We start from the raw sequence: 19402 nt of genomic DNA on the forward strand, positions 1-19402 counted from the left end.
CGCGAGGACTGCCGAGCCCTGGGGCAGCTGTGGGCAGGGGGTCGGGGCCCCAGGGGCAACAGGGCCCTGCCCTGCCCTGCCCTGGGGGCAGCAGGATGCTGCCCACGGGCTCCAGCACCCATGGCCATGTCCAGGGCCCCTGCGCCAACGCCAGGGCCGGCACCAGCACAGGCCCCAGGGCTGCTCCCTCGTGCCCCCCACCGTCCCCGGGCACAGGGCAGCCAGGAGCCCTGCGGGGCCCCCGCGGCAGAGCCCAACCCCGGCGGGGGAGCAGCCACGCCCCGGGGCCCCGCAGTGCCCGGGCACACGGAGCCACGCTGCCCTGAGGCTCCACGACGCCTCGCGATTCTCCGTGATGCCGCCCACAAAATGGCGATTGACCACAGGGGCAGGGGGCAGAGCTGGCTGCCAGGGCAGGAGGCTTCACGTTTCCATGGCAACGCCCGCAGTGCTGCATTCCTATTGGCTGGCAAGAGAAACATGGGGGGTGGATTTGAATGACGGCTCTCTCAGCCAATCGGAGTCCAGCATGGGGGGAAACAGGAAGAGGTGGAAGTGGAGCTGGAGCAAAACTGGAGTAAGGGAGCGGGCGAGAGCGGGTGTGAGCGGGGCTGGTGGGGCTGCAGGCACTTTCAGCTGCCGGCGGGTGCCCTCCCGCCAGGGCGGGGGCAGCAGTGCTGGCCCCGGGGCTGCTTTCCTGCAGGAGCTGCAGCAGGGGCTGGTGGGGCCGTGAGCACGGCACAGAGCGACCGGGGACAGAGCCGGCAGCTGCCCTGCAGCCAGACATGCCGGCCTGCCCCGAGCAGCTGGACCGGGGCGGCTGGTGGGGTTGGGGGCAGGAAGCTTTGCCCCTGCCGGGGGTCAGAGACCCGTTTGGAAGCATTTCCCTGAGCTGCTGCTGCCACCGCAGCCCCCAGGTGCTGCTCGGAGCTGCGTTTGGGAGGTGCTGGGCAAAGTGTGAGCAGGCTGCTGGTGTCCTCACGAGGGGCCTTTCCCAATGGCCTCGTTTGTTCTGAAAACGGCATTTCCGAGTGGCTCTGAGAGAGGCTGTTCCTGCATGTCATGCCATGCCTTAGCTGTTGTTTTTGCTCCAGGCCTCTTGCTTTGCCCCGAGACCTGTGACCCTGGCAGCAGCCTGCAGGGTGTTTCCAGAGCAGCTCTGTAAGTGTGAGCTGTTTTGCTTGTCAAGGGCCTGGAAAGTGGCTGAACGGCCAGTGCTCCCACTTGCCGTTGTTCTTTCCATGCTCCTAGGTCAGGGTGAAGAGTTGCTGACTTGTGGCTCTGCTGGTTTCCCCAGCTGAGATGCCCTGGCCTGAGTCCTTCCACGTGTCTCCAATTGTCAGGGCATAAAACAGGAGAATGGTGGTTGTCCTGGATGTGTAGAGGATTTTCTGGGTTTGTTCAGCATTGGGGAAGGAACCAGGCTTGTGAGTTGCGGGAAGGGACTTGTGGGGTGGCGATGGCACCCCCACCTGTTTCCAAGCTGCTCTCCCCAACAGACTGTCTTTTGGGTGCACAGGTTTGACCCCAATTTGCAGGAGGACAGGGTCTGAGGCCATCTGAGGACAAGATCTCTGAGCCCCAACCATGCTCTGCCAAGTTGGAAGCATAAAAGAATGCAGGGAGCAGGAGCAGAGGTTCTCCCAAAGGAGCAGACACCTTGGGGTCATTACAAGGTGAAGGATCCGTTTCCTATATGGGCATTTCCAGCAGGCTCTTGAGAGCCCCACAGGAGCTGCAGGACACCCCAGCTGCAGTACACAGGACCCCTTTTGTGACAGAGCTAGATGCCAAAGGGGGACCCATTCCCAGGGCAACCTGGCCATGGATTGCCCCCCACTCTCCACAAGGGGATGGAGTCAGCCCCACAGGAGCCTTGGGGCTCAGGGCAGCCCCACCCCAGGACACAGGAGTCCTGGCTGCCACACTGTCCCCCAAACCAGACGGGACCCTGAGGCAGGGCTCTTGTGGCAGCCCGCAGCCGTGTCCCGTCATCCTCCCAGCTCAGGATCCACAGCCATGTTTGCAGTTAACTGTCTCTGTGCGACACCTCGGAAAGGAGCTCCTAAAGCCCTTACCCTTGGTGGAGAGCCGCAGGATTGTTGGGAACAAGGAACCGCAGTCTGGAACGATGGTCTTGGTCCAGCAGTCCTCCATCTCGCTTGCCCCCTTGCCCTCGGCTCTTCTGTCCACCCAGGGAAAAAGGACGCTCTTCCCAACTTGTCACCCAAAACTCTTCTCCCTGCTCCTCTGCCTTTTGCAAGGGGCCCCAATGTGGCCCTGCTGCCTCCCATCCCTACTGCTTGCTGTGGAGTGGCTCCGAAGGGGAGCGGTGGGGAGCACATGAGCAGAGCCCAGCAGCTCCTGGCCCTCGCAGGGAAGTGAGGGCACTGCCATGGCACCAGGGAGACCTCCCTGTGATGTGGCACATCCCACTGTGACCTCAGCTTGTGCCATCTAGGGGCTCAGCAGGTCACTGCCATGGAGATGGCACAGCCAGGGAGAGAGCTGAGAGATTTCCCCTTGTGTTCTGGGGAAGCAGACACCTCCCGTCACCCCAGTTATTTTACAAAACTTGCTGACAAATCCTTCATGAATATCTGCAGATGGTGCCAAAGGCTGTGAGATATGAAAAAGGGAGCCCTGGAGAGGACATGTCTGTGCCCCTGCACTGTCAGGTCTCTGCACTGGGCAGACCTGTGTGGGAATCTAGGCCTTCGGGGTTGGTTTGGGATTTGGCATTTGTTTTTAAGACAGGATCAAAGTCATGTGGGATGCAACAGCACAAAGTGTGGCCACAGGTTGAGATGCTTTGGTGAGCCTCCAAACTGATTTCTCCTGTGGGCCACTCGTTTTGTAGAAGCAGGATGTAGGACAATCTGGGACAGGACACCGCCTCCCTCCTTGAGGCACCAAAGCAGGCTCTTTGGTTTTAGAAGTCCTCAGCAAGGTTTCTTGGTGTGTGGTACTTAAGATAGAGGTGATAGGCCAGAAAAGAGACAATGTGCCCTTAACACACATCATCCTGAGAGCTTTGCCTGGGACCCTGGCCCCTGCCATGCTTCATAGCCATGGTTACTGTAGTGCACGAACATGGTGCTGCCAATTATTAAGAATGAAAACATATTTGGCAAAGGTAAAAAATGTGTGAAGTTTTGGAAAAGAGGATTTTTGTCAATTATTGCATGGAGTTATTTTTTGAGAAGGTTTCAACTTCTGACTAGAATCCACTTTGGGGGCTTGATTCATTTGACCACATAGTGAGGCTGTTGCTGCCCGAGATGCCCTGGGGTAGCTGTGTTGCCATGTGGTGCTGGAAATTTTGGAGGTGGCTCCTATGGGATGTTAGCTTGTCATTAGAGAATGTATCTCAAAACAACTCAGTTGAGGGAACCTGTTTCCCTGCATTGACTAGAAAGGGAAGTCCAGACAGCTGGGTTAGGCAGAGACGTCTGCACTGATGAGGTCTGACGTGGGGTGAGATCAGCCTCCTCCCTGTTGTCCCCCAAAATGAAGTTGCACTTCATTGACTGTGCAGGGAATGAAAAGGGAGTGTGGCTAGGTGTTTTAGGGACTCCTTTAAAATGTCATGGTAACACAGTTATGTTGAGATTTGTGCAGATTTGGATATCCAAAAATGGATGAAGCTGGTCACCCTGCTTTCCTCATCAGTCAAGAGAGCCCGACACCTCAGAGTGTGACGTGCTCTGTGCAAAGAGTGAAGAGTGGCACGGACAGCCCTGGGCAGGGAGTGGTTTTCTGAGTGCTGGCATCTGTGTGAGACACAAAAATATCTTGGTGCAGGCCTGATTATAACAGAAATGTTTAGAAATGACATTGAAAATGAAACAAGAAAGAAATTAAGAAAAAAGATTTAAAGCAATTAATGTTTTGTTATACTTTCCAGCTTTTCATTTTTTCTGTGTGTTCTTATTGTCTTTCTTGATTTGTTCTGTTTCAGTACACTAGACTTCTGGGGAGATTATGCATTATCTTTTTGTCTGAGGAAAGTGATTTTCAGAACTGGGGTGGGATGCAGTCACAGGGTCATGGGTGGCTGGTGCCATTGCAGGTGCCCTGGTCCCCTCTGCCCAGCCTCCTTCTGGAGCTCCGAGGGGCTCTGGTGTCCTGCAGGTCTCCTCTGAGAGCTGCCAGGCCCAGGCAGGTGCCTCAGGGACACCGGGGCCTCTCCAAGTGCCAGTGGGTGCTTGTGGTTGGACATGTGAGCTCTGCCAGGAAAGGTGAAGAACTGTCTCAACATTTCAAAAATATGAGCACGCTTTCATTAGCTCCAGTGATTGGCTAATTTGACTGTCAATGTTTTGCTGTGATGAAAGAGTGGGAATCTTCAGGAAGGGTATTAATCTTGGGAGAAGAAATATTGATCTGCCCATGACCTTGTGTTTCAACTGCTCTGTCTCTTATGCTGTGGATTTAACTTGACTAATCTTTCACATGGTTCCACATGTCCTGATTAAATTGATCGTCTCTAAAGTGAATTTTGCATCAGACAATCTGGATATATGCACTTTCCATATTTTTACAGTCTTCCTCCTCCCCCTTACCCTTTACAATTTAGATATTTCTCAACGCTCTAGTTGCTGCTTTGAGCTTCAGGGACTCTGAAGCTTGCCTTGTATTTCAGTAGTCTAACTGTCTCTTCAAACAATTCCTTCACTGTGTGTCTATCCAGCCTTTCCTGTCTATTTGTCAAGAACATTTCAAGGAAGGTTCTTCCTTGTAGACCGTGGACCTCACTGGAGGCAACTTGGACTTGACATACAGTTGAGGAGTGCAGTTTATTTTTTATGACACTGGATCAACTTTATTTGTGTTTGACTGCAATTAAGACAAATCCTTGCGTGCCTGTTTGCAGCTAGTTGTCTAAGGAAAGCAGGTGGGAATTGGTGCCCATGAGCTGTAACATTCAGCTGCAGCCTTGAGTGGCAAAAGGTTAGATTTGAACAAGAGTGATCTAAGTCCCCAGTGGCTGATGAGAGAAGTGGCAGGGCTGGGGAGGTGGGGAGGAATATTTTCCATGGATGTCTGACCTCCAGGATGGTGCTTTTCCTACATGTTCAGAGCTCATTAGGAGCCACTCTGGATCCATATCAGTTGGAGAAGGTGGATATCACTCTAGTTTGTAAGACGAAAAATAAGGAAATCTTTAAAAGCAGAAATCCTTTTTTTGTTGTTGTTGTTGATGCTCATTGAAATCTTCCTCTTGTAAATACACAGCTGAAACCTCTCCAATTAGCCACAGCACAAGAATTGAAGAGCTGAAGAAAATTATGGAAACAGGCATGGCTCCTTAGGGGTTTTTGCATTTTAATGACCCCTTGGGTGTCTTTGGTGCTGAGTCCATGAACCTCAGATGCTGAGAGGAGACTGAAGCAACCTCTCAAGAAGTTTACGTCAGAAGCAAATCCCCAAGTTTCTTGGAGCATTAATGGGTCCCACTGAGGGCCATTACCAACAAGAGCTCCCTGGTGGCTGATTAGAGCCGAAAGTTGGAGGCCCTGATTGCAGGTAGGCAAAGGTAATGTGAGGGTGGCTCTGATGCCAAGTTAACCTTGATGTGTGTTATCAAGCAGAATGGCCAAGTCCTACAGTCAGCCCCTGAGTGGGGAGATCCTTTCCCTCACATGTTGCTCAGGTCTCTTCCTGGGGGGCAGTGTGAGGGTGGGAGAGAGCGCAATGCCTAATGCAGGACAACAATACGGCACCTCCTGGGCTCCGTGGAGGTGAGGAGGCAGCAAGGCCACAGTGCTGTAAGGAAACATGATCTTCTCGTAGGCCTTGGTGGCAGAGACAAAAGCCATAGCAAAGAGGACAAAGACCTCAGTTCTGTTGGAGGCTTTCAGCCTTGGCATTTTCCTCTGTCATCTCCACCACAGGCTGTCCTAAGCTGTCACAAACCTATACCTCTTTCCCTGCAGCCTGTAGACCCCCAACCTGCTTCCCCACCTTGCTCTCACTGCAGCATCTCCCCACCTTTACTAACATTCCTCTGTTCTTACTGGCTGCTCCTTGAAACACAAAGCCAGGGGTTCATCACAGAGTCCCTCTGGGTGTCCTGTTGCACCACAGCACTACCCTACGAGTGACATTCTTGTTACCTGAAGTGCAGTCTGAACCTCTCAAGATGCACTTTGTGGCTCTTTCCCCTTCTCATGCTGCTTCCCACTACCAAGAAAAGCTCCATCATCTCTGAAACCACCCTGTCACAGGCAGTCACAGGTGACTACTGTATTGGCCTTAGCCTCCACTTCAGCAGGCTAAAGCAGCCCAGGTCCCTCAGCCTCTCCGTACAGGCCATGTGCTTCAGGCCCCCAACGCCATCTGGGCAGACCTCCCCTGGACCCTCTCCAGTTGCTCCCCATTCCTTCAGCACTGGGCGTACCATACTGGGACATACTATTCCAGACATGTGGCCACAGCAGTAGCCCACACTGGGGGACACTGTTCCAGATATGTGGCCACACCAGTGCTGAGTGGGGGGGGATAAGAACTGCCCTTGCCTGGGGGGGCCATGCTCTTCCTAACACAGTCCTGTATGCAGCTGGCCTCATTTGTGGTGAGCATGCACCACTGGCTCATATGGCACCCCTCATAACATCCATGGCCTTCTCCTCAGGGTCACTGCTCTGCTGGTCAGGTCTCTGCCTGTCCTGATGCACGTGTCGTTCTGCCCTGCTGATGAGCCTTTCAAAGAGGACAGGATGTGGGGTAGACCCCTGCATACCCCGCCTTTCCCTGGCTTCCTGGTCAAGCATGACTCATTCATGAAACCCCTCTGAGCTCCATCATCCAGCCATCTTTTTGCCCATCTGGATGTCTACTGGACATCCACTACTCTCCTCTCCTCTGCAAGTACTTGTGTTTTATCACAGAAGGCAATCAGGTGGGTCAGGAATGATTTACCTTCAGCAAATCCATGCTGACTGTTTCCCGGCACCTTCTTCATGTGCCCAGAAAGGTGATCGCAGAGGACTGGCTCCATGACACACTCCTCAGCAACATGAGGCTGAACAGCCTGCAGTTCCCTGGGTTGTCCTTGTGGCCTTTTTTGAAGATGGACACAACATATTCCTTCTTCTGCTCATTTGGAGCTCCCCTGATCTCCACAACCTTTCAAAAATGACAGAGAGCAGCCTTGCTGTCAGAGCAGCCAGCTCTCGCCATGTCCATGGATGCCAGCCATCCAGTCCCATAGACTTCTATGGGTTCATTTCTAGAGACGTGGGCACTGCGGGTTGGTTTCCTCCTCAGGAGTCCTGACTCTAGGCACAACAGCTGAGGAGACCTTGTGGGTGAAGAATGAAGCCAGGAAGGACTTGACTTCCCCAGACGTAGCTACCTCCACTTTTGCTAGAATCCCTGCCCCATTCAGCAGTGAGCCCTGATTTCCCTTTTTATTCCTTTACTGTCACTGAAGCAGTGTCTCTATGCCAAGGGAGGTTTGGCTTCCTTAACACCATCCCCACTTTGCTGGACAATATTTCTAAATTCCTCCTTTGCAGCCTCGGCCTTCTTCCCCTTTCCGTATGCTGCCTGATTGCCCTGGAGCTCACGTGGAAGTTCCCTGTTTAGTCAAGCTGGTGTCCAGAGATGTCTACTGATTTTACAAACTGTTTATTATGGAATATTCTTGTCCTTGACGGGTGCTGTCCTTAATGACCTGCAGGCTTTCCTGAGTTCCTCTGCCCTTCAGAGCTGCCTGCCTTGGTCCATGCCATGGAAGAGCTGCATGCATGCAAGCTACCCCTTCACACATAGGGCATGCCCCTCCTCATCTTGCCTGGTGGTCCCTCCTGAAGAACTTGTACCCTGCCATTGAAGGACCCCAGTCATGCGAGTGGTCCCACCACACCTGTTATTCCAATCATGTGGCACTCCTGTGACAGCTTGTGCATCTCCATTTGCTATTGTCTGCACCCCAGGCTGCATATGTTTGCACACATTTTTGATTCAGCACCTCAGCTGTGGCCTCCACCAAAGATTTTTCACAGGAAAACCTGTTACCAAGGACCTTATGTATGCAAAGGCTTTGATTGCAAGTGGTGACATGCTGGCATGGATAGCAGATGGCAATGTAAAGGTGAAGGGAGGTTCCCACTAAGAGAGCAAAGCCTGCAGTGCCCAAGGCCAGGGAGAAACAGAGCAGGGCCGAGCAGGAATGGCAGGAGAGGGGTTGGCTGCCCGAGTTAACTTGGCAGCACCATTGGGCCTGTGACAGACTTCTTGAACCAAGCTCCAGGAAGGAGAAGAAGCCACTGGAGAAGTCCCTGGGCCTGGGCAGCCTGTGATCCAGGCACCCTGAGCTCATCATTAGGCCAGTCCCTGTTCATACCATCTGGCGGGGTGAGAAGATGTTCAGGAGGAGGAGAGCTGGAAGGGTTTGAGAATACTGAGACTAGAGCGGAGACCTTGGTGTGATGTGCCTCCCATTTATGCAGCACACATGGATGTAGATGGGGTGGACTGTTCCTAAAGGAAGTGTTGGATTAATTTGTTTGGGCACAGGTAGGAACCCTAAGTTGCCCGGGGGCACTTGCCCAGCAAGCAATCCAAAGGGGCTTGGTTCTCCTGTAGGTGCCATGCTGTATCTGCTAGAGACGTGGTTGTGCCGGAAACCATCTGAAAATGCATCTGAAATGGCCCTGCTGGCCTATTTCTATGTCATTAAATCAAGTGTCTGCACTGAACTACAACAGCTGTTTGTAGCATTGGTATCTACACCTATCTCAGCTTCCTAGTGAGTGGGGCTCTACTTGTAGCAGGCATCTAGTGTCACTTCAGATGGCCAAGGAAATTCCCCACCTGCCCCCTGCCTGATCCTCTAGGAGAATGCAGGTCTCACAGTCACTCCATTACAGCAAGCAGACACCTTCAACCACCTCTGTCTCTTCAACTGTCCCCAGGTGTTTGTGTGTGAGCAACTGACTCCATCCTCCATCTCCAGTGATTACATTGGCAGCTTAGAGAAGGAGCTCCCATGCAGACACCTCTGTTGTGCTCACTTTGGCTTGGTAAGGAGAATCCCACCTCCTGTGTGTTTGTGGGGTTCACAGGAGTGATCTGAATCCCACTCCAGCCCAGGGGCTTCTATATCCGCATGAGATGCCCAGATTGACTTGTCTGAATCAGCACCTGAACCATGTGTCCATGAGCTCCCCTCTTGTCCCTGTCTAGGTGTCCTGTCTAGTCAAGAGGGGGGAATAGGGCCTTCCAGAGTGGGACATCTCCACCTTTCACAGATAGCCATCTTCTGATGAAATAAACTACAATCTTGGAATCAGTCTCTCTGCACTCTTTAGAAAAGAGAAATAGCTCATTATTTTACTGTACTTCAGGAAACATTTCCCAGGAGGAGGGAGCACAAGGGACAGAGAAATTCATGCCTTCAGCTGGGCCTCTGCTCCTGAGCAGGGCCAGTCTTTGGGGACAGAGGGAGCTCATGGCAACCTGTCAGCACTGCCCAGAGACATCTGTGTGCAGGAGCAGCTCCTCTGCCAAGAGCAGCAGGGCTCTGGGCACTGCCTGCTGCTCCTGACAGGAGATGAGAAGTGAAAGGCAGTGTGGAGTGGGAGGCCAGAGGAGAGCTCACTGTGGGAGGAATCTTCACAGATCTTTGTACAGTAAGTCTCTGGCTGCAGGGCAAGGCTACTGAGCTTCCTGGAAAGGTCTTCTGAATCCAGCTCTCCCGTGACTGATAGGGTTGTAAAGGATCATTCTGCTGGCTTCCCCTTTGCAGAGGAGGAGGAGATGCTTCAGAGCAGGGATTTCCTGCCACACCATAACAGGGACAAGGGATCTTGCTCCCGTCTCTCAGAGATGGCTGCAGGGATGTGAAGCCAGGGAGTGCACCCAGGTCCGCGTAGTGCTATGATTCAGAGCAGTGTCCCTGTGCCCCAGGGTGCTGTGTGCCTGGAACAGTGACTCTGCTGCCTGCGAGGGTCAGCACTCAGCCTGCCCAGGGAGCTCCCTATGGCCTGCAGGGAGAAGCTCTGGGTAAGAGGGGTGACCCTCGGCAGGGCAGGTTCATTCTCCTGCTGAGAGGGTGCTGCATGGGTCAGGGCTGCTCACAGCTCCAGCTCACCATAAGGACATTTTGAAAGTGGAGTTTTTAAGAGGACTTATCTCTGCATGGTAGGAATGGAAATGCAGCAGTCATGTTAAACCAGGAGCTAAGATCTTAACCATCACACTAAAGAATGAATAGGTTTGCAAGTGCCTTCACCACTACTCAGCCTACAGACAGCACCAACATCACCTTTCCAGTCTCATCAGAGATTTTCCGGTCTGCTCTTTAACACCTGCAAACAGAGAGATGCCGCTGGGCAGTTTCCTGCTGCTTGGAGGTTTCTGTAGGGCAGAGCTGAGATGACAGTGGGTGGGATGGGCTCTGTGTGGGGACAGAGGAAGAGCTCCCAGCAAGGACATTTTCAAGCAGCAGAGAGATGGTCAGAGAGTGAGAGGAACCTGCTACCAGACACCTCATGTGAGGTCGGGGTGCAGGCAGTTCTCTGCCAGCCCCTGCAGTGCAGATGCTTTCCCCTGAGCAAGCCCCCTTCATCTTTCCCCTGCCACTCAGCAGAGCCCTCTGCCCTCAAGGCCATGGGATATCGGACAGAAATTGCCTTTTTGGCAGCCAGAGCCCCAGAAGAGCAGAGGAGCAGCTCTCCTGCCACCTGTCTATTTCCTAAAACATGACAAAGGGGCTGAGAGCGACCTCCCTGCGATGCCTCCATCTGGGAGGTGGTGTGCACAGCTGGGTTAGGGGAAGACCTTCCTCAGTGTCCCTCTCTCCTTCTGTCTTTGCCACCCTAGGCAGAAGCACCAAGGTGTTGCGCCTTGCTTCTCCCCCTGTCTGGGCTGCTCTATTTCTTGTTCTTGGGCTTTTGGGGGAGGATATCTGCAGCTACAGAGTCTGACCCAGACCCTGTGGTTCCTGCCACAGAGTTGTCTGCAATGGAGTGAGAGGATGAGGACCCCTTCTTGCCTTTGGGGCTCAAAGCAGCACAGTGCGTAGGGCTGGGGAATGAGCTGAGTGTCCTTCAGGAGCCCCCACCTTTCAGACACTTCACCCTCCCTGGGGTGTGCTGCTGAGCTGTGTGCTGCCCTCGAGGAGGGCACAGCTCTTCTACTGGACATTCATGACAGCTGACTGCCCCATGCAGAAGGCACAGAGGTGCTAAGGAGATGGAAATGCTGCTGGGGGTGGCTGCATGTGGGCAGCTGAAATAAGCACTGTGTGTTTTTGCCTAGAAACTGGGTGTCAAAATCTCCCTCAGTATCAGCACCACGTCACAGAGTCCTTCTTCTGATCATCGGAGCCATGTGCTGTGTGCCACCCTCTCCATCACTCTTGGGACATCTGAACTGAGCAAGAGGTGAGTTTGGAGATCTGCGCTTTGCAAGTGGCCACCACTGTCAGCAGAGGCCAATTTCCTTTAAGGGTAACTTGCGTTCAAGACTGTCCCCTAGCTGAGAGAGGTGCATGCCCAAGGCAGCTGGGAATGGGACTGATGTGCAGACCAGTGTGTCGGCTCTGTCCTAGGGCACAGGGAGAGCTTTTGCCTCTCAGGACTCACTAGTCCTCATGCGGAGAGCAGTGGAAAGGTTGCATATTCCTACTCTGCAGAGCAGACAAACAAAGAAAAAAGCCCCCCAAAAGTGAAGCTGTTGCTTCTGTGGTCAAAATGCCTCAGAAGTGGAGGTGAAGATGTTAAACCATCCTTGTGCACTACAGCAGGACTGACCCCTCTGGAGTCTGTGGGCAGAGGCCCATGCTCCTCATGGCACACTCAGCCAGCACAAATTGCAACTCCAGACATGAGTGAAGCAGTGGGTGAGTGTGTGTGTGTTTTGTGTGTGTGTGTGTGTGAGAGAGAGAGCGAGAGAGAGAGAGAGAGAGAGAGAGAGGGCAAGAGCTTTGAAGAGAGAATTCCCTGCTGACTTGTCACTGTCTTTTCCTCCTTGGACAGTCCCCCATATCCAGAGAGAGCAAAATGTCCAACAGCAGTTCCCTCAGCGAGTTCCTCCTCCTGGCGTTAGCGGACACACGGGAGCTGCAGCTCTTGCACTTCTCGCTCTTCCTGGGCATCTACCTGGCTGCCCTCCTGGGCAATGGCCTCATCATCACAGCCGTAGCCTGTGACCACCACCTCCACACCCCCATGTACTTCTTCCTCCTCAACCTCTCCCTCCTTGACCTTGGCATCATATCTACCACTGTCCCCAAATCCATGGCCAATTCCCTGTGGGACACCAGGGCCATTTCCTACTCAGGATGTGCTGCACAGGTATTCCTGCTTTTCTTCTTGTTTGGAGGAGAGTATTCTCTCCTCACAGTCATGGCTTATGACCGCTTTGTCGCCATCTGTAAACCCCTGCACTATGGGACCATCATGGGCAGCAGAGCCTGTCTCAAAATGGCAGCAGCTGCCTGGGCCAGCGGTTTTCTCAATGCTCTCATACACACTGCTAACACATTTTCAATGCCACTCTGCAAAGGCAATGTGGTGGACCAGTTCTTCTGTGAAATCCCCCAGATCCTCAAGCTCTCCTGCTCAGAATCCTACCTCAGGGAAGTTGGGCTTATTGTGGTTAATGCCTGTCTAGACTTTGGGTGTTTTGTTTTCATTGTGCTGTCCTACGTGCAGATCTTCACGACTGTGCTGAGGATCCCCTCTGAGCAGGGCAGGCACAAAGCCTTTTCCATGTGCCTGCCTCACCTGACCGTGGTCTCCCTGTTTGTTAGCACAGCCATGTTTGCCTACCTGAAACCCCCTTCCCTCTCCTCCCCAGCTCTGGATCTGGTGGTGACTGTTCTGTACGCGGTGGTGCCTCCAGCAGTGAACCCCCTCATCTACAGCATGAGGAACAAGGAGCTCAAAGATGCCCTGAGGAAAGTGATTTCATGGACATTTTTCAGCAGTGCGAAAATTGCCTTTGCTTTTCATATATGACTCCCCCTGCGTCCCATAACAGCACTGAGCTTTCTTTGTTCACTTTATTTTTATTATGACTATTATTACTATTAGTAGTACTATTTGTAATCATGTTGCTGCACAAATGCTTGGATTCATTCCGCTTTTACTGGGGCTGCTCTGTCTTACCTGGTACCCACATAAAATTGTGTCCAACACTGGGTCAGAGCTGACTCCCTCATAATATCTCTGTAATAAAGTCGGTTCTTCCTGGTGCAGTGCCTGAAGGCTGAGATTCCTCCAAAGCTGGTGTCAAGAGTAGCCCCAAGGAATTGCACCCCAGAAGGGCCTCTTGCACAGGGTTGTCCATGGGTTTGGAAGCAAAAAGCTCATAACCATGTTATGATCCTTTAGAGACCAAGGGCTGGATTTAGGACTCACCCATCATCTCCAGTGACAGTGGAGGGGATGAATGGTCACGGATTTACATACCCACAGCTGTCCAACATGTTAAGGGCCAGTGTCAGATGTCCATCCATCTGTAGTGGAATCTGGAGGTGCCAGGAGAGCACAGGGCATCTCCTGGGGCAGTGTGTGCCTGGAGTGGGCAGTGAGTGGAGCCTCACAAAGCGAGAAATCCTCCAAGGTATAGTCACTTAAAGCACTAAACCCAGGGATCTTCAGGCAAAAGAGGACTCTTCAATCGCAGGAGAGGCACTGGGGACCCATCTGGCATGGGGAAGGGAGACTGGAGAGCAATTTATGTCATTGTCAATGAAAAACCATGTGCTGGATCTGGAGATGCCCCTGGACACAATTAGTACCCTTGAAAATTCTCCATAGTCCTCCAAGCACCTGCCACATCTGCAGTCCCCTAGAGGGATTAGAGGCTGTGAACCTCATCTGGTTGGATCTGCCTCCCACCCTGACCAGCATGGCCAGTGCAGAGTCACCCTGTAACCCTGTGGCCCCACAGCCTGTTTGCTCTGCAGAGCAGCACCGTTAGCTCAGGGCCCCACGGGAGAACAGGGGAGGGGGTGTGGGAATGGCCAGCGAGATCAGAGGAGGGATTGGGAGAGAGGAGAAGGAAGTGGAACTGGGCTTGAAATTGCCGACCTTTAATCCAAGACAATGTTCAGAGTGTGGGCACACTGAAGTGAGCTCCCAGTGCAGAGCCAGAGGTACTTGCTGTCCTAGGTCTCCACATGGTCTGGGAAGTGTCCAAAGAAGGATTAATGCTCTGACCCTCTCATCCCATAGTGCCATCGTCCCTCCTGACGGGTGGCACCAAAAAGAAGGCTGGGAGCCCTTGTGGGAGCTTGTGTTGAAGGAAGCAGCACCCAGGAGCCATATCAGTTTGCTGCTGTCCCTCAGGCCCTGTCCCCAGCACATCTTGTTCAGACAACCTCCCCCACCCTGCATGCTGGCCATTACCCCAAAAGTCACCCCCAGACAAGGCTCCATGCCCCTCTAGAGCACTGAGCGTCCAGCTGTGAGCCCTGGGAGGACGAGCCCTCCCCTGGGTCCTCTGCAGGGCTGTCAGGGAGCATGCAGAGGAGGTCCTGGCACCATCTACTGGGCCTGTGGACCATCCTCCTCCCATGGGGGCCCTCATATAGGGTCTGTCAGAACACAGATCCAGCCCAGCTTGTTGTTGCATGAACAGGGAGGAGAAGCTGTCCCAGGAAACTCCTCCCAGACCCAGACCCTCATACCAGCCATTTCCAGCCCTGGCCATTCCCCATGGTGCTGGTGAGGGGTGATCTTGGAATGTGACCGGCTCTGTCTGCCTGCTGGGCTCAGGACTTCTGTGGGGGAGGGAATGACCATCCTGCCTGGCCTCTCTCCCTGGGCCCAGACCCCAGCAGACACATGGCCTTCTGCTAAGCCCAAGGGGACAGGGCTGGGCCTGCGCAGGGGCAGGGGCTGTGGACTGGTGGGAAGCTGCCAGGCAGGAGGGTCATGGGGGACAGGGCACTGAGGACTGTCATGGTGACCATGCTGGGGGGTGTTTCCCCATCTCTGAACGCACCCTGTCCTGTGCGGTGCCTGCACAGTGGGGCCGTGGGGCCACATGCAGGGTAGCAGGGCTGGGTCAGCACAGGGATGGGGTGCAGACGGGAGTCTCGACACTCCAGAAGCTCCCAACGGTTGTGGAGGGGACCCACTGCTGCTAGTGGGGTCAAGGGTCTCTTGGGGCCTGCAGCCAGCGGCGCCACCTGCCAGGACTCCCAGACCCAGCACAGATGGTCGGTGTCAAGCACCGCAGCTCACGGTGCTCACCGTCCTGTGTCACCGTCCTCTCTCAGGAGCATCACTCCCTGCTCGGGTGTGGAGAGGATCTGCTGGAGCTTAGCTTCTCACACCTGCTGCCCCCGGCTCTGCCCACAGGCTCTTCTCTGCGTCATGTTATGTATCCATATGCTCTCCTCTGAGTCCACATAGGGACCTGCAGCACATAGCTCTGCTTGCAGCTGGCCACCACAGCCTGCCTGTGTGTTCCCAGGAGATCTCAGTATGGCTGTGCTTGGAGGTGAGGCTGTGATGGTCCTCGGTCAAAGTAGATGGGAAGGTCTGGCTGGGGGCCAAGGGGAGGGAAGGACAAGAGACAACAAGGTACTGCCTGGTTAAGCCTGTCCTCAGAGTCACCCAGTGAGCGAGTCCATCCTCCAAAGGAGTCTCTGCTCCATGGGCAACAGGAGTCAAAGCAGTGCAGGGAGACTGCAGAAGAGTTCTCAGGAACATGCCAGGCATTCAGCCCCTTCAGCTGCTGAGGTGTCCCCAGACCAGTGCTTTGCCTCCTGGGTCTGAAGGGCTGAGAAATCTTTAGAGCCAGAGGAGGTTGGAGTCCCATCTCCTGGACTCACGGGTCACAGGGCATCAGCAGGGCTGTACCAGCTGCAGGGAAGGAATCAGTGCCCAGGGCATGAGCAGATCCCCCTCTGCCCTCCCCTCTCTCTTCACACTCCGGAACAGAGATCATGTTTCCCATGTTGGCCCTCCCTGCCAGGCTGTATTCCCAGCTGGAGGGGATGCAGGCTTCACCCTGGGGAAATGCAGGAGAGCCCAGTCTCACCTAGAGGAGCAGCATCCCAGCACACCTGCTGGGTGGCCAGGGCTGCAGGCTGCAGACCCCACTCTGTTCCCCACACACCTCCTGCCTGGGGCTGGAGGGTGCCCAGCAGCAAAGCAGGCATGCCTGGGGGTCTGGTGCCATTGGGTTGGTGGCCTTTGGACCAGTCTCTGTCAGTGAGGGACTCAGGAGCTTCTCCACCTCTATGTTAGTGGCAAACAGAGTGTCCCAGTTTCTTCCCTCTGGAGAGCTGATGCTTTAATTCTCTGGAGAAGGGGAAAAAGGAAACCGCTTTGTCCATAGGACTTGTACCACCCTGTCAACCCTCTACTGCCTTATCCTGCTGTATCATCCCATAAGTCTTTTACCAGGGGAATTTTGGGGTTCCTGACCCTATATCTGACCCTGCTTTGAGCAGCAGGTTGGGCTACAGGCCTCCTGTGGTCCCTTCAACCTGAATTGTCCTAAAAGCCTATGATTTCAGGCCCCATTTCAAGCACAGGACAAATGTCTCTGGGACAGGAGTCACTTGTGCTTTACGTGACCATCTAAAAGAAGGTGGGTGAACACCTCCTCCTTCTTCCTTGTTGACTGTAAGGGCAGCCTGGGAGGCACTGCCTCAGGCATAGCTACATTAACCCTGAAGTTCTTTACATCCACCTTTAACCACAAAGAAGGCCATTGCCTGGATCCCCTCAGTGGTGAGGGGAGAAATGCAGGCTTTTCTGCAGGGTGAGTTCTCTACCTCTGTAGTTGCACCTCTAGGGAGATGGTGCCATGCTGCCCTTTCTTTCTTGCCTGAAGCTCAGGCTGGATGGGGATGTGAATGTGGAGGTTGGCTGTCACTGCAGTGACTGTGAGATGGTGGAGAGGTAGGAGGAAAAAGAGAATCACCACCTGCACTGCAGCAGAGAGGATTTCATCTTGTTCAGGATCTGCTTGTCAGGATCCCACAGGTGACTGCCCTGGAGGGCAGAGGAGCCATGCAGCCCTCTTGGATCATCAGGGACAAAGTCCTCAAAGCACAGGAACACTCTAGTCTGCAGGAAAGTCCATCAGGGCCTGGCCTGAGGCTGGCAGAGATGATCACGGACTTTGCGATTTAGGACTTGAAAAGGCAGAGGAAGTGCAGAGAGGGTTGGAAAGGCAATGGGCTACCCAGGAAGAAGACACAGCCATTGTGTGTGGTGGAAGGGATGGAGTTAGGCAAGCCAAAGCTCAGCTGCAGCTGGAGCTGGAGGTGGAACTAGGAAGAGATGGGGAGGGCAACCAGAAGGACTTCTGTAAAGCACATGGGCAGGACAAGGAAAGCAAGCAGCCAAGGAAAATGTGGTCTCCCTGCTCAGTGGGACAGGGGATGTAGTGACAAAGACAGGGGAAAGGCTGAGGAGCTCATTGTCTTTTTTACTTTGTCTTTTACTGGTATTGTCTACTGCCAGGCCTCCCTGGCCCCCAAGTCCTTTGGCAGCATCTGTGTTAGCAAAGCCTCACCCATGGCAGAGGAAGATGCAGCTGAGGAGGATTTTTGCCCAGTGGACACACACAAGTCCATGGGACCAGACGGGAAGCACCCCAGGGTGCTGGGAGAGGTGTCCAGAGTCATTGCAATGCTTCCATTAATCATCTTTTAAAGGTCAGGGTAATCAGGGAGGTTCCTGATGCCTGGGAAAAGGCAGACATTGCACCCATTTTCCAGAAGGGCAAGAGGGAGGATCTGGGCAACGACAGGCTGGTCCTCTTCATCTCATTCCCTGGGAAGGTGATTGAGCAAATCCTCCTGGAAACCATCTCCAAGCCTATGAAGGGCAAGGTCTGGAAGAGGCAGCATGCGTTGACCAAGGGGAAATGGAAAGCATGCCTGACCAACCTGATTGCCTTCTGCCATCAGATGAATGGCTTTGTGCACAAGGGGAAAGCAGGGGATTTTTGTGAACCTTCCCTTTAGCAAGGCCTTTGACACAGTCCCCCAGAGTCTCCTTAGAGGCAAAATGCTGAGACTTGCCTTGGATCAGTGGACCAGAAGGCAGGTGGAGGATTGGCTGGATCATCAGGCTGAAACGCTGTGATCAGTGGTACAAGTTCCAAGTGGCAGCTGGTTAGTAGCGGCATCCCTCAGTGATCAGCATGTGGGGCAGGACTGTTTAACATCTTGATGAATGGCCTGCACAGTGGATGGAGCGCACTCTCAGCACCTTTGTGGCCAATGCATGACTGGGGGGAGCCCCTGGGCAACCTCATCTAGTTCCCTCTGCATTGACCAGGGTGGTTGGCACTAGATGACGTGCAGAGGTCTCCCCCGCCCTAAGTGCTGTGATTCAGTGAACCCTTTCCTGGAGAGCTCTGTAAAGAGAGAAGAGGCCGAGGAAGAAGAAAGGACAGAGAGGCAGAAGAAGAGATCTGAAACATGTCCATTTAAGTGAAGTAGTTCCTCAGAACAAAGTTTCTCCATGCAGAGTACTGCCAGCAAATGTATTTTGATGAGCAATGTATCTCTTTCTATATATGTTTATGCTTGCCTAGACAGACTAATTCCTGTAGTGCATGAACACGGTGCTGCCAATGAATAAGAAAAAATATATATTTGGTAATGGTAAGAACTGTGTGAAGTTTTAGAAATGAGGGTTTTTTTTGTCAATTATTGCATTGAAGATGTTTTAGAGACTCCTTTAAAACATTGCTTTAACACGGGTATGTTGAGATTTGTGCAAATTCAGCCATCCAAAAATAGAGCATTTCCTTAAAGCTGGTCACCCTGCTTTCCTAACCAGTTGAGAAAATCCGACACCTCAGAGTGAGACGTGCTCTGTGCAAAGAGTGAGGGGAGGCACAGACAGCCGTGGGCAGGGAGTGGTCTTCTGAGCACCAGGCTCTGTGTGAGACACAGAAATATGCTCTTTAGTGGTATCGACCTGATTATAACACAAACCTTTAGTAAATGACATTAAAAATGACACAAGAAAGAAATTAAGACAAAAATTAAAAGCAAAGAAATGTTTTGTTAAACTTTCCAGCTTTTCTTTTCTTTTCTTTTCTTTTCTTTTCTTTTCTTTTCTTTTCTTTTCTTTTCTTTTCTTTTCTTTTCTTTTTTCTGTTCTCATTGTCTGTCTTGATTTGTTCTGTTTCAGTACACTAGTCTTCTGGGGAGATTATGCATCCCCTATGAAAAGGAAAGAGATTTTCAGAACTGGGGTGGGATGCAGTCACAGGGTTATGGGTGGCTGGTGCCATTGCAGGTGCCCTGTTCCCCTCTGCCCAGCCTCCCTCTGCACCTCCGAGGGGCTCTGGTGTCCTGCAGGTCTCCTGTGAGAGCTGCCAGGCCCAGGCAGGTGCCTCAGAGACATCGGGGCCTCTCCAAGTGCCACTGGGTGCTTGTGGTTGGTTGCTATGATGAAAG

General features: G+C 53.1%; 1 protein-coding gene across 1 annotated transcript; it reads left to right on the forward strand.

Annotated features, from left to right (window-relative positions):
* Positions 1-12014: 12014 nt before the first annotated feature.
* On the forward strand, positions 12015-12974 carry LOC136995950 (olfactory receptor 14A16-like). The gene has a single exon (XM_067316946.1). It carries the CDS (start codon positions 12015-12017, stop codon positions 12972-12974), a length of 960 nt encoding a protein of 319 aa, XP_067173047.1.
* Positions 12975-19402: the final 6428 nt, after the last annotated feature.

This window comes from Apteryx mantelli, unplaced genomic scaffold (assembly GCF_036417845.1).
Source record: "Apteryx mantelli isolate bAptMan1 unplaced genomic scaffold, bAptMan1.hap1 HAP1_SCAFFOLD_20, whole genome shotgun sequence".
Taxonomy (NCBI): domain Eukaryota; kingdom Metazoa; phylum Chordata; class Aves; order Apterygiformes; family Apterygidae; genus Apteryx; species Apteryx mantelli.

What these genes read in the sequence shown, in the direction of transcription:
- LOC136995950 (XM_067316946.1), top strand. Translation starts at nt 12,015, where the DNA reads ATGTCCAACAGCAGTTCCCTCAGCGAGTTCCTCCTCCTGGCGTTAGCG.